The sequence below is a fragment of the Fusarium sambucinum genome, chromosome II (assembly GCF_050947815.1).
Source record: "Fusarium sambucinum isolate potato_lamoka chromosome II, whole genome shotgun sequence".
NCBI lineage: Eukaryota > Fungi > Ascomycota > Sordariomycetes > Hypocreales > Nectriaceae > Fusarium > Fusarium sambucinum.
The window spans coordinates 234,259-248,111 of record NC_139293.1 but is presented as its reverse complement, the minus strand read 5'-3'; the positions used below and the strand labels follow the sequence as shown (position 1 = coordinate 248,111).

At 45.8% G+C, this 13,853-nt stretch overlaps 6 protein-coding genes across 6 annotated transcripts; 4 read left to right on the top strand and 2 right to left on the bottom strand.

The window, feature by feature from the left end:
- Nucleotides 1–1,618: 1,618 nt before the first annotated feature.
- On the bottom strand, nucleotides 1,619–3,279 carry FSST1_006850 (amidohydrolase 3; the record flags this gene model as incomplete). The annotated part of the gene is made up of 2 exons (XM_083236403.1): nucleotides 1,619–2,646; nucleotides 2,703–3,279. 2 exons carry the CDS (start codon nucleotides 3,277–3,279, stop codon nucleotides 1,619–1,621), a joined length of 1,605 nt encoding a protein of 534 aa, XP_083082811.1.
- A 943-nt stretch (nucleotides 3,280–4,222) lies between these two features.
- FSST1_006849 (transmembrane amino acid transporter protein-domain-containing protein) lies at nucleotides 4,223–5,681 on the top strand (the record flags this gene model as incomplete). Its single annotated transcript, XM_083236402.1, has 2 exons — nucleotides 4,223–5,575; nucleotides 5,625–5,681. The coding sequence occupies 2 exons, from the start codon at nucleotides 4,223–4,225 to the stop codon at nucleotides 5,679–5,681; spliced, it is 1,410 nt and encodes a 469-aa protein (XP_083082810.1).
- A 668-nt stretch (nucleotides 5,682–6,349) lies between these two features.
- On the top strand, nucleotides 6,350–8,015 carry FSST1_006848 (transcription factor domain-containing protein; the record flags this gene model as incomplete). The annotated part of the gene is made up of 4 exons (XM_083236401.1): nucleotides 6,350–6,818; nucleotides 6,867–7,090; nucleotides 7,139–7,567; nucleotides 7,617–8,015. The coding sequence occupies 4 exons, from the start codon at nucleotides 6,350–6,352 to the stop codon at nucleotides 8,013–8,015; spliced, it is 1,521 nt and encodes a 506-aa protein (XP_083082809.1).
- A 1,229-nt stretch (nucleotides 8,016–9,244) lies between these two features.
- Nucleotides 9,245–10,053, top strand: FSST1_006847 (uncharacterized protein; the record flags this gene model as incomplete). Its single annotated transcript, XM_083236400.1, has 2 exons — nucleotides 9,245–9,346; nucleotides 9,394–10,053. 2 exons carry the CDS (start codon nucleotides 9,245–9,247, stop codon nucleotides 10,051–10,053), a joined length of 762 nt encoding a protein of 253 aa, XP_083082808.1.
- Nucleotides 10,054–11,162: 1,109 nt separating this feature from the next.
- FSST1_006846 (uncharacterized protein) lies at nucleotides 11,163–11,708 on the top strand (the record flags this gene model as incomplete). The annotated part of the gene is made up of 2 exons (XM_083236399.1): nucleotides 11,163–11,594; nucleotides 11,664–11,708. 2 exons carry the CDS (start codon nucleotides 11,163–11,165, stop codon nucleotides 11,706–11,708), a joined length of 477 nt encoding a protein of 158 aa, XP_083082807.1.
- A 172-nt stretch (nucleotides 11,709–11,880) lies between these two features.
- On the bottom strand, nucleotides 11,881–12,919 carry FSST1_006845 (uncharacterized protein; the record flags this gene model as incomplete). Its single annotated transcript, XM_083236398.1, has 2 exons — nucleotides 11,881–12,367; nucleotides 12,423–12,919. The coding sequence occupies 2 exons, from the start codon at nucleotides 12,917–12,919 to the stop codon at nucleotides 11,881–11,883; spliced, it is 984 nt and encodes a 327-aa protein (XP_083082806.1).
- Between the last annotated feature and the right edge of the window lie 934 nt (nucleotides 12,920–13,853).

Sequence of the window (13,853 nt, the reverse complement as noted above, 5' to 3'; positions counted from 1 at the left end):
AATAGGAAGGTTGATTTGGAATTTGTCAGAACTAGGTTTCATGGGACTTCGATAGTGGAATTTAGAACTTTATTTTACGGGTCGATTGTTTTAGCTGTATGTCTTACCCTGGCATACCCGACAATAGCCCAGTCTGTGCTCGGGATCCTCGTCAGGGCTCATGGCCGTAGAAATGACAATACTTGGTCCAATGGATCTTGTAAACTACTAGACTACCTTCGTTAGTAGAGTAGTTTAACGGTTCACCTGAGTTATACGTAGCCACCGCTATCATACTTTAGACTGGGCAGGTTTTGACGATGAGCATCCCTGGCGAGCTGAAGTTTTGTCATTTTACCAGTAACGAATCCCAATGAGTCGTGTTTACTGCCAAGGTAAAAAAGGTTAAATAATTGTTTTCGCGCCGTCAATACGCCTTAGTTACGGCGATATCGGCAACATAAGAGACATGCACGAGGTCCCTGAATTCAGGGGTGGAGCTGAAAGGACGAAGGTAAACATCCAATATAAGGATTTGTTTTAAGCGATAAAATTGCTGATCGAAGTCGAGAGAGGCCACTTCTGCGCGTAACTTCACCGTGTTAACGTGCAGTTGCCTGTTAGATTACACAATGATAGGATGTCCAAAAGCTGTCCTCTTCACTGGTAATGGCCTTCATGATACGTCCTTGCCATATACTTACACTGCTATTCATTGCCGACATAGTCTTGTATGTTCTCTTGACATAACCAGCACCAGATTTCACATTCTCCTGTGGTTAGAACAGCGGGCTTTGTTGGTGATGTCACAACCTTGTCTAGTAACACATGACAGACTCGGAATCAAGGTACGTCTCATTACGAGAGATGATATTTCTCTCATTAAGTTGTTTAGTTCTAACCCAGGTATCTTGAGTTTCGAAAAGAATGAGCGGTCGCATAGTTGATCATGTTAAAATGAGGACCTAAGCATCAAAATCATGTTCAGTCGCATCGGCGTCTCCGACGTTCGTAACGCAATTGCTTCTATATGTCGAAAGGCGCAAGGTAGCTACGAACTTGTTTAGATAAATGAAAGCATCGAAGAGTACTCTGCCTCGACTTGTCTACTTGCGAAATATCGATAACTCGGCATATCGATCCTTGGGACTGAGCACCTATCGGACCGATAAACGTGGAGGTTATTGCCAAAGTTGAATTAACACATTGACCATTAATATTGACCGGCGATACATCGTGCCGGCTTACCATTCTAGTTCGCGACACTACTTGGTGCCATGCCTTATCAATCTTAGGATCAAGGGACCTAAGAGGCCAGCTGGGATTATACGAGCTTAGCCAACCTTGGAGAAACAAAAAACCACGTGTTTGGAAAGAAAGACATTTGCTTTGAAGGATTTACCGGCCTTGGTAGGGCGTGGATTTTCACTAAGCGTGGTTTTGACAGCTTGGCAGAAGGATGACGAGGTCAAAGCACAAGAGATGGGGCATGGTAGTGGAGCTTTATCAATGTAGATCGTCAAACATGGATTGGTTCTCAAAGTTTTAGAGTTTAATTAGAGGCTACTAGTTACCTGATCACCGGCTTTGGGCGTGCTTCGACTGTCGATTCTCTTTACCCTATAGTAATAAATTCTAATCAAAATACACGGGATCCCCCAAACCAAGTTTCCTTCACCTCAGCTTTCAGCAACGTCTTAGGATCCCATTCCATATCAACAACAATAAAGTCCGCCAATTTCCCTGGTGTCAAGCTCCCAACACGATCTTCAGCAAAAACGCTTCGAGCTGCACCTTCTGTACCCGCAACGAAAGTCTCGCATAGACCTAATCTGAAGTGCTCGTGTACCACCTTGGGGTTTTCTGGATTCTTCGAAGACTGTCGGTTAATCGCTACATGGAAATTATGCATAGGTGACCACGGTGATGTAGGACTATCTGTACCTATCGCCATCAAGGCACCTGCATCGGCGAACTCTCGGTACGCAAACGCTCTTTCATATCGCTCTCCGATCAGTTCAGGCCATGTTGTCAATGCTGTAGGGTCTGCGTGGATAGGTTGGATGGATGCTGTCAACCCAAGCTTTCCGAGTCTCTTAGCGTCTTCTGGGGAAACGAGTTCCAAGTGCTCGATTCTGTGCCTTCGACCGGGTGTAGCATGTTTCTCAATAGCGTCAATGGCCATTCTGACAGCACCGTCACCGATTGCATGCAAGGCAACTTGTAAACCGCCAGCATCTGCCTCCTTGACTACAGGCTCGAGGAATTCAGGCTCCCAAATAGGTGGCGGGTTTCCAGCTGTAGCATACGGCTCGGAGAGGTAAGCAGTGCATGCGTCAATGATTCCATCAGTGATGACCTTGATTCCGACAACTCGAAGATCAGGACTTGTTGTCGAGTTGTACTTTTTGCTTAGCTCGATGGCTCGCTGAACTTGTTTTGAGTTTTCATCGAGGTTGGCGGTTGGTTTGATAAGCCAATAAGCTGAAACTCGTAATGACAGGCTGGGTTCTATTGTTTTCAGTGTCACGAGTGCATCCCATGCTTCTTCGTCCATGGCCATTTCGACTGCGCCAGTATAGCCTGCGGCATTGTACTCCTTTACAGCGGCGCGTATCGCATCTATTCGTTCGTGCTTCGGTGATGACTTTGCTTGGAATGGCCAAACTGTAAGATCGGTTAGACATTGGGATCAAAATGATTGTGGTTGGAGTTGCACCCACTGATAGACATCATGGCTCCTTCATCCAAAAGGCCAGATGGTTTTCCATCCGCATCACGATAGATCTTGCCGCCAGCAGGATCAGGGATATCATCAATCTCGAGTTCTCTCAATGCAGCAGTATTACACCAGCAAGAATGTAAAGAACCAGCGTCAATAAAGATAGGTCGCGGGTCAAGATCATCCAACATGGCAGCTGTAACCCCATCCGGCGTCATGTGATGTCTCCATCCTTTGCAAAGAATAGTTGGTGTATCTGGGTTCTCAGCAGCGTATATTCGGATACAAGATCGGATATCATCAAGTGAAGTGCACCGCGATAGATCAAGCTTTCGGAGCGACTGGCCGAGCAAGAGAAGATGCATATGACCGTCGATGAAGCTGGGAAGAACGACACGCTGATCAAGATCGTGTATCCGGATATCTGAGCTTAGGTTCTGGGAAAAATCATGACGAGATCCGACCTCGACGATTTTGTCGTCTTGGATGAGCATGCAGTCTGAGAAGTGGGCTTTGCCAGTGAGGCCTGTCTCTGTCTTGGACAGGATCCGGCCATTGACGAATAATGTTTTGGCCATTGTCTTTGGGAGCAAATAGCCAGTGATAGTGTCTATCAATAAGAAAAAGTCTGTTCCAGAGAAATTTTGAAGATGAACAAATGTTATGTTGGGGGGTTGATGGTCGTATCTTTTGCGATCAACTTTATCCTGGTCGTCGCCTGACTACCCCAATTGAATTCCGAGCTTCCTTCCCAGTGTGTAGTCTCCATAGCTCCATAATAAAGTTGTCGGCTCAGCCGTTTATCCAATTAGCATTGCCACTAAGATAACACACTGACTCGGCTGTTAGTGTTCCCCATTTCCCCATTTCCGACTGTGTCTGATCTTGATACGGAATTGAAGTCTCGGATTATCTATTAGTAACAGATTCTTCAAAAATGGAGGTAGGTAGTGGATATCATTGCAAAACTCAAGACATCAGGCAGTTGTCAGAAGATGAAGATACGGTATTCTTGTCAGGTTTACTCATTTCATTGAACAAGTCTTATCCAGACTGCTGAATTTGTGATGTACTGGATCTATACAAACAGAGTCAACTGTTGACTTCAGTTGTGATTTCGCGATGTTTCTTCAAGTTGCGCCCTACGGGTAACAAGCACCCACACACTATTGCACCCTTCCTATCACAACTCGCTTAACACTGGGTCGGAAATCAATGGCTTAAGGGCCCAGGCTCGGTTGTTCGATAACCCACTCAAACTCGGAATCTGTCAACCAGTCATCATGCCTGGTAAATTCCCAGAGTCTAATGACGGACAATGATGGGAAAACCCACATGGCGTGGAGCTCACGCAAGGTCAGACTCTTCCCCACGGGGTTATCGGTCCAAGGGAGTAGATATGACAGCACCTTATTGAGAATATAATAGACATCATCCTCCCAGGCCAGGCTGTTCATCTCTTCAACCTTCTCTATACCTCAAGTCATCTCTCATACATTCCAATATTTGTCTAAGTTCACAATGAGTCATCCAAAAACCGCGAACGACTCCGACATCATCGTTGAGGGCGAAAAGCAAGACGAAATTCATCGTCAAGCATCCTTCAGCGAAGCCACAGCCCAAATGTTCCAAACAGACCTCGAGAAAGAAAAAACCATCCAAGGCAACGCTCATTTCCACCGCCTAGGTTGGAAGCGCCTCACCGTCGTCCTCATCGTGCAGGCTATTGCCCTTGGCAGTCTAAGTCTCCCCGGAGCTTTCGCTACCCTCGGAATGGTCGCTGGTGTTATATCCTGCATTGGAATTGGCCTCATCGCCATGTATGCTAGTTACATGGTTGGCCTTGTCAAGCTTAAATATCCCGATATTGATCATTATGTCGACGCTGGTCGACTTCTGATGGGGGGCTTTGGCGATAAGTTGTTCGCTGTTGTCTTTTTGGGTCTGTTAATATTAGCTACTGGCTCTCACTGCTTAACCGGCACAATTGCGCTGGTCAAGATCACAGGCAGTAGCATATGTAAGCTCAGCTTCGGAGTCATCTCTGCTGTCATCTTGATGATCTTGGCAATCCCGCCTTCGTTCACGGAAATTGCGATCCTCGGTTATATCGACTTTATCTCTATTATCCTTGCGATTGGTATCGTTATGATCGCGACCGGTATTCAGAGATCTGATGCCCCAGATGGCTTCTCTTCTTCAACTTGGTCAGCGTGGCCACAAGACGATTTGAGCTTTACACAAGCCCTTACTGCCGTTTCCAACATCGTCTTCTCATATGCATTTGCTGCTGCCCAGTTCTCCTTCATGTCCGAAATGCATACACCCGCAGATTTCACCAAGTCCATTGTCACTTTGGGTCTGTCCGAAATCGTCCTGTATACAATTACAGGATCAGTTATCTATGCTTTCGTAGGTCAGGAAGTTCAGTCCCCAGCCTTGTTATCCGCAAGCCCGCTTGTGTCGAAAGTCGCGTTTGGCATCGCCTTGCCAGTCATTTATATCTCAGGATCGATCAATGCCACGGTTGCTTGCAGGTTCATCCACGGTCGACTTTACCAGAACACTATTACTAGGTTCATTAATACTCGCAAAGGATGGATTACTTGGTTAGCCGTCGTTGCTTTTGTCATCTTCCTCTCATGGGTTATCGCAGAGGCAATCCCATTTTTCTCCGAGCTTCTGGGAATTTGTGCCGCGCTCTTTATTTCGGGATTTTCTTTCTGGATCCCTCCCATCATGTGGTTTTTCCTTCTCAAGGAAGGAAATTGGTATGATAAGCACAATGTCAAGCGTGCGGCTTGCAACTGCATTGTATTTATCGTGGGTTTCTTTGTATTTATTGCCGGCACATATGCCAGTATCGACCAGATTGTAAGTGGAGTATGGCTCTGACTTTAATTCTATGCTAACATGATCGCAGATTGCAAAATTCAACGGCGGCAGTGTTGGTAGACCTTTCTCCTGCAATGTGGCTTAAGCCTCGGTCATTCAAACGGTCTTAGGAGATTTCCTACTTGGACTCATTCTTCACCGCAACACCTTACTTTAGTCAATCAATAACCTTTCTTGTTCCTTTGTATAGGAAAAATATCGCATGCTTCAATTTCCACGCCACGTTCCCTAGTCTTTCAAGCCTGAACGTTAGCACCTAAACCTCTAGTGCTACTAACAGCTCGATGATCGGGGCTCCCTTGTGCTCTGACAATACACTCATTCGCGCGTGGTTAATTACTATTAGTATCCAAAGAATAGAGATAGATTAGTACCTGCAAGATGTTAGCATTTGTCATGATAAGTTCAGCCGTTATCTTTTGTCGCCATCTCGGTGGTATAGCACCAGCCTTAGCGCAACAGGTATGTTAATAGACTAGTGGGTAGCAGAAAAAACGTACTCCCAAGTCTTAGCGTATACAAATAAGTAGACTTAGAGCGATGGCTTAAAGAGCACAAAGTGACCTATTAATTTCGTCTCTTATGCTTCCTGCGGTCAACTTTTCTGATACCCTAAGGACAGGCCCTGAATTGGTTTAGTCGATCCACTAAAGGGACCATTTAAAGCACACCTGATCCACTTCTTTACAGATGGCTTGAATTCCCACCTTGCATGCCCAATTCCGAACTTGTCAAAATCCACAACAGTAGATCATGCCCCGAGGACGGAGGGGCTGTTGGACATGTCGCATTCGTCACAGAAAATGTGACGAGTCATCCCCCGAATGCAAAGAATGCAGTACTCGAAGTATTACATGCCACGGATATGACATCGATCCACCAGAATGGATGAGCAATGATCAGTTACTACAAGAAGAACTTCGACGTATCAAAGGTGCAGTTAAAAAGAATTTCCGACGCGTCAAAACTATCCAGAATCGTCAACTTGCTCGATTGACGGCTGAAGAAGTACAAGCGTCGCGCGCTGAATCAAGTTGTCAATCGCGAGACGACGAAATCCCCGATCAAACTACAGCCGGCTCTTCAACTACGAATACCATATTTAAGGAGGCGCAGTACTTGGTACATTACCTCGACTACATATTTCCGATTCAATATGCCTTTTATGTCGATGCACCAGATCAAGGTGGCAGAGGTTGGCTCTTCTTCCTCCTCGAGCGAAGTAAGGAATCTTTGCCTATGTAGCACTCGGCTTCTTACTAGTTCATAGACGCACCGCTTCGCAACGCAGCACTCACTCTTTCCGCCTTCCATCAACATACCTTCTCACCATATCATACCGAAAACCAAGAGGACGAACTACTAAAATACCATACCAAAGCACTCCAAGAACTACGACATGTTGTCCGCCATCGAGACGTTGGCGCTTCTGCCGATAACATCGAGGAATGGCTCAAGTTTCTCGCTGGCGGCATGTTCTTGATCTCTTTCGAGGTAATGTTGCGGCTTGTACTTACTTGATTGTACACTAACTTGACATAGGTCTTTCAAGGCGGCACAAAACACTGGCAAGCCCATTTCAACGCTATCGTATCTGTTATTCAGAACCTTACCTCCTCCGATTTCGACTTCGACGCGTCCAACCCTTCGAGTTCCGACTTTGACTTCCAACGAGGGATGAATACGGCGCAAAAGTTCATACTGGCGAATCTCGTCTGGATAGACATACTTGCGCCACTGGCTACGGGGACTGCACCGAAACTGCCATACCATGACTGGCTCAACGCTGGTAGGATTGACATGTCACGAGTCATGGGCTGCTCGAACTGCATCATGATCGCAATTGGTGACATGATGGCTTTGAGATCGGAAGCTAGCACAATGGGCAGAAGTAGTTTCAGAATCGCCATCAGGGGATTGGAAAAGCGCATCTTCGACGGCATAGAGGCTGCTATAGATTCTGCATCAACAGTCCGTACTCCTATCCTACAAATGAATGCTTGCTAATTAGTTCCAACAGTTGACCCCGACCAACCGCTCCGTAACACACCTCTTCGGAGCCGCAGCTCTCGTCGAGCTTTATACTCTTGGCTCTGAAAATGACATGGCATCATCAGATCCTTACGCCGCAATATCACGAGTCGTCAATGTGTTAGACAGTTTAGCTCCGCATATTTCTTTACGGGCAATGCCATGGCCTTTATGCGTTGCGGGTTGCATGGCACTTCCACCCGACGAGCAGTACTTCGATGATTTATTGAAGAGGCTTATGGACCACGCTGAGGCGGGCTTTACTAATTGCGGAACAGTATATAGTGTTATGAAAAATGCTTGGGAGCAAAGAAGACGAGTCCCGAGTAGACTTTGGAGTGCAAGACAATCGATGGAGGATATGGGTATTTGTGCTCTCCTGATCTAAGCATTTTGTTATCGCTATAGATTGCTTGACACAAGTATTATTGAAAAGCTTCGATGGAGAAGAAATGGTTTGCACATGGCTACAATAATTATTTGTATGATCTGACGAAAGTAACCACGTCACCAATGGCTAAGCTCCCTTGGTCATCAGCCCTTAAACGAAAACTTGTATAAGACTGAGACTGCACTGTTGATTCAATCAGTTTACTATTCTGGGTAGGTCAGAAGCTTTGAGACAAACATATGAGGTTAGATCCCCGACTGAGGGCCGAATGTTAAAGAGTGGCCGACATGTCGCCGCCCCATGACGATCGACAAAGAATGCGGGGTATTCGGTAGGAGCCGTAGCGCATACAGAAAAAATCATCTTTTAAGTGCCATAGGGCTCACGATAACCTTGAAGTTAGTATACGGCTATTACTAGATTTATGGATGATGGCCTTGTAGGGAATCACCACTATAAGAGTTGTAGTTACTACAATGGAGTTTGTAGCTGGTTAATGTTATAGCCAATCTCGGCTGAGCCGAGTCTTGTTGTCGAGTCTTCGCATTGAACACTCTCAATAGTCTGATCATGGGATATGCCGATCATACTGGGGTAGCGGAAAGTCTCCGAAATCCCCAGGTTTAGGCGGAGTCTCCGCCTGATGTTCAGGTCCAACGACCCCAAAACGGTCACAGCCGATGAGTTTATGCAAGGTAGTCTTGGCATTTGTTCTTTTAAAACATACATTCGGGCCGTGATCGATCAATGTAACCCTATTTTGCTTGCTGAAGTAAACATTTGGCTTAGCTTAGAATAATAACATGTTGTCAAAATTGTCACGATACACCATTTTCTTAGTCAAGGGCTGCAATGAAGCGCCGAATAATAACTAATGCATGTTACATCTCGAAACTAAAAGACCTTCCTTGACATCAGTTGACAGGGCTCGGAGTAACACAATAGGTGGAATAACCTTATTCTAAGAAACCAATATTCCGCTTAATGGCCGAGGGTGATGGCAATGGCTGAGATAGCTTCAGAAACAAGAAATGAATCTTGCCATCAGGCAAAAAGTTCGGAACGAGAGAAAATGGCAAAGATCTTCCTCACCAGCGAGAAAGGTTTATGGGTGAACAAGGGCGAAGCAGGTATAAGAAGCACCCAAGACCTCGACAAGTTCATCGGTTTCAACAACTCCAGACAAACCAGTCCGCCCAAGATTACAATATCCACAAGCGATCAACATGTTCACCTTCCAAGCTCTCCAACTTGTCTCCATGTGCACCCTGGTGTACGGACACGGCTATCTCAGTAAGCCCATGAGCCGAACCGGTCTCAACGCTCAGGTAACTAGCCCTATTCCTTCTCTATAGCTTCGGCTAACAAGTCAAAGGCCGGTCCAGATACATGTCCCGAGTGTACCATCTTGGAGCCCGTGACTGCCTGGCCAGACCTCGACTCCGCCAAAGTCGGACGAACGGGTCCTTGCGGCTATAACGCCCGAGTCAGCGTCGACTACAACCGACCTGGTGCCAACTGGGGCAAAAAACCCATCGCCACCTACAAGCCTGGTCAAGTTATTGACGTACAGTGGTGTGTCGACAACAATGGTGACCACGGAGGCATGTATGCCTACCGTATCTGTCAGGATCAAGATATCGTCGACAAGTTCCTCGACCCAAACTACATCCCCACCGAAGCTGAGAAGCAAGCTGCTGAAGATTGCTTCGAAAAAGGTCTTCTGCCCTGTACCGACGTTAATGGTCAGGAGTGTGGGTACAGTCCTGACTGTTCGCCTGATCAGCCGTGCCATCGCAACGATTGGTTCACCTGCAAGTCTTTTCAAGGAGACTCGGATGGCAAGGGATGTCGTGGTGTTGACAATTCACCAATCAACTCGTGCTATACATCCATTGCGGGTGGCTACACCGTCTCTGGCAAGATCAAGATCCCAGACTACGTCTCGAACCATACACTTCTGTCGTTCAAGTGGAACGCATTCCAGACTCCCCAGGTTTATTTGACCTGTGCTGATATCGCGATCTCAACTTGAGTGAGGTTGCATAATCAAAACATGCTAGAGTATTGTCGTGGCTGGATATGTGCAAAAGCCTTCACAACTGGACAAAAGACTGATGGGATAGTGAACAACCTTTGTTGGTGTGTGTTATCCTTTGATCCGGAGACATTTATTTGTTTTGTGTGTACGAACACCTCTAGTCTAGTATATGAATACTATTATCGTGACCGATATCTCCCCTTACTCAATGCGACTTGATATACAGTGATTGAGCTTTTGATTCAAAGTCTATCTCGCGACCCAAGACAAGCAAATCACACGACGTTTGAGACGGCGACAGTATGCATGTGCTACATCACTTGACGTTTAGGGTCAGGGCCAAATTGTGAAACCTTGAGTTTAATTCAATGACACCTATAAATGCATCAGTAATTTTCTGAACGTTCAATGTTCTGCTCCATCAACAGCACATGTGAAAAATTATCGCCGTACTGCAGTCATTTCTTCGCACAAAGACAATCACAATTGGCAAACGCCCAAGCACAAACGCGATGTCTCTTTATCTGTCTCATTATCGACAAGGGAGTAATTGGTACCGAGACTACAATCAATCATACTATTCACCATACGAAAAGCGATACGGCTGCAGCGCGGTTCACAACTTCGAGGTCGAGCTCGAGAACCATGAGATCCTACATTACAACCGCGCCAGAATCGAGGGAGACCATCAAACGTGCATTCGCTCGCTTTTACACTTTGGGAAATTTTCATATTAACCTGGAGACGCCTGTAACCGCGAGTTGCTGTGGTGTCGCAACAAAACCGCTCCTCTTTATAATGTCAGCGACGGTCCTAGATATCTGTTAGATGCCGTGATTCACAACTTTATCTATCGACGATGGTTTAGACCGTATCGAACAAGCATTGACCTGAATCAATATATTGTCAGACAACTTTGTGTCGCCGATGAAGTACAGCCTACAGACCCTGAGTCTGCAGTCAGCGCCGTACTACAAACACATAACACAATCATCAATTGTCTTGATTCTGTAAAAGAAGTCAATGAATGGTATATCACAGTGCCAATCTTCAGGGCTATCATAATCATAATCCCACCAGGAATTTGGCTTACCTGCGACGAGATGAAGAATATTGCTTCGCTCAAGGTTCTGGTTATGGCTACAGGCGAGCGAAAGGGTCTCAGCGCGCCAATTGACTTCTCCATGATCACAGATGAAGCCAAGGCAGTTAGATATGCCGGTTTGAATGGAGTCGAAACCAAACTGGAGACGGCCATCGACTTTGTCATGGCATTGGAGAGGCGTGAAGAAGCTGTTTTTGGTCAACAGCCCGACGAATTTGCTGCGGCGCGGAGTCTGGGACCGGACTTTTACGAGGAAAGCCAATCTTATGCAGATCGTCTTGGATGGACAGGCGGAACTATCGTTGGCCCAAGCTCACAATGGGTATCTGGTAAACGGTTTCCAACTTGGACAGGCCATGGCGTCTATGTCAATGCTATTGGGACGACTAGTGAGGAACAGAAGAGATGGCGTATACATAAAGCCCACTGTGTACGCATGAGAAGGAGGTGTAGAATACCATCATTCTTGGTTAAATTTATGACTTTACATCTTGATCAGTCTCCCTTGGATAACAGCTTGAGCGATTCAGCTGAAAGGATATAATTATAAAGTCATACAAATGAAAAGAATTGACTGATGATGAGTTTTTAATCCCTATGGATATTTTATTGAATACTAGAGTTATTGAGAGGCTTAGACTTGCATTTGCTAGTAAAGTACAGAAACATATAAATACAAATGAAAAGAATTGACTGAAATGTAGTATATACCACTGTTATAGTGACAAAAGACCAGCCGACGCCAGTATACTAATGAAGACGGTCAAGACTGGCATCAGTCCCGGCTTCGAAAACATAGATCCTGTACTCTCAGCATCATCCGTGCCAGCGCTGGTCTTTTCAGCTCCCGATTCCCCCGTGATCGTTGCAGTCGCCGTACCAGCGTCCAAGTCAGACTTCTGGAAGACAATAGGTATTACCTGGGTCATAGTAACTACTGCAAAGTCTTTATCTGCGCTTGTAGCCCAAGATCCCGTCATGTCTTCAGACCGTGTAAAAAGACTTGAACTGCTCGCGTCTTGAACCCAGGATAGTAGACCGGGCTCATACGTGATGCCGGGGACTGTGGAAACAATAACCAAGTCATCTCTAACACCGCCTGCATATGCCATGCCAACGTAGCACCAAGTCTTATAGTCGAATTCAGAATAGCTTCCTATAGTCGAGATACAACGCCCGGCCTGATCGATGTCGTAGCCACTGCTGTATTCTATTATTAGTTTACCCGAAGGTAAAACCAGAGTTCTTGTGCACTTACGTTGGCCCGCAAAATGCTACCGTGTCGGACGGCTTGAGGATACCATTCCAAAGCTCGGTGTATTCCATAAAGCGTGGCTTATCCGATTGGGAAGTGGGATAATAAGTAGAATATTTATCGTAATCTTTTATCGCATTTGTCATGAAGCCAGAAACTGACAAGGTGCCGTTAGACTTGGCGATAACTCCTACAGTGCCCCAGCCATCTGGGCAAACAATGCCAGGGGAGTGATAGTATAGAAACAGTCCAGGATCAGTAGTGCTAAGACGGATGTCTGAAACAATACTGTCAATCTCGACGCCCGACGGTCGGCAGCCACCCTGAGTCCAATGATCGCAGTTGGCCTGACCTACTTGGTACAGGTACGGTGCACTCTTGTTGACGAAGTTGACTTGCTCAGTATTTACTGTTGCGCAAGACGAAGGTGCTGTAAAGGTGGTTGTCAAAGGCCCAAGGTTGTAGAAGTCATAACCAAAGAATTGCGTTGAGGTCACCATGTTGAGCTACACCGAGACCTTTGAGAGCTCAAAGGGGATGTGACTGGTAATCTGAGCTGAAGCGCAAAATGAAGATGATAGACGACCTTTCAAGGGCCAGAAAGGATGGAATAAAGTGAGATGGTAAGATTAAATATTAAGACGTAGAATAGTCGTTCCTCTCAAATCCCTCAGTATATAGGCTGATCATATGATGGAGGAACTTTTATTTATCTTGGCATTTGAACCCCTGCGTTTCGAGGTGCGTTATGCCCTTTGAAGTGTCTGCATGTGTGTCATCATTGGAGGAAGATTGCGCGCACCCTTGTTAGTCGATAGTTGCGAATGAGCCAAGAACTCATAACGGTTAGGGCTTACTATTGAGCAAGACGTTTCCGCTCAATGAGCAAAAGCTAATTTAATTGTTAAAATATTTATCTCAGAAGAAGAAGGAACCAGTGAACCATTTTGTTTAATTGTTATTGGGTTTGTCTGTTGAAGATCCGGATCTTCGTTCATCCGATCCATCAATGGTCTTTACAACGCGTCCGGCTTCTCTCATGTATCTAGTTCTTCAACCTTCAATACACTCAATCAACCTCATCACAACATGGTCAACTGTCCACATATCAAAATACACTGCATATTGTGAATCCGATGCACTAGCTCTTCCTTCTCAAGAGCCTCCATGGCCATTATGTCAGTCACTAATAACGTATCAACTCACGAAATTCGGTAGCGCGTTTCTGATTCATTCTCACTAATGCAGAGTTTATGCAGGCAACGTAAAGCTACTATAGGCTTAGAAAATGGGGGATATTCTCCACGCCGTACTATATCCAGCCGAGTCAATGAGAACAAAAGAGGATGTCAGTGGCTTGCATAAAGACCCACTGAGGGAACGCCTCTTTACGCTACCGAATTTCGTGACTTGACACGGTACTAATCTTGGAGT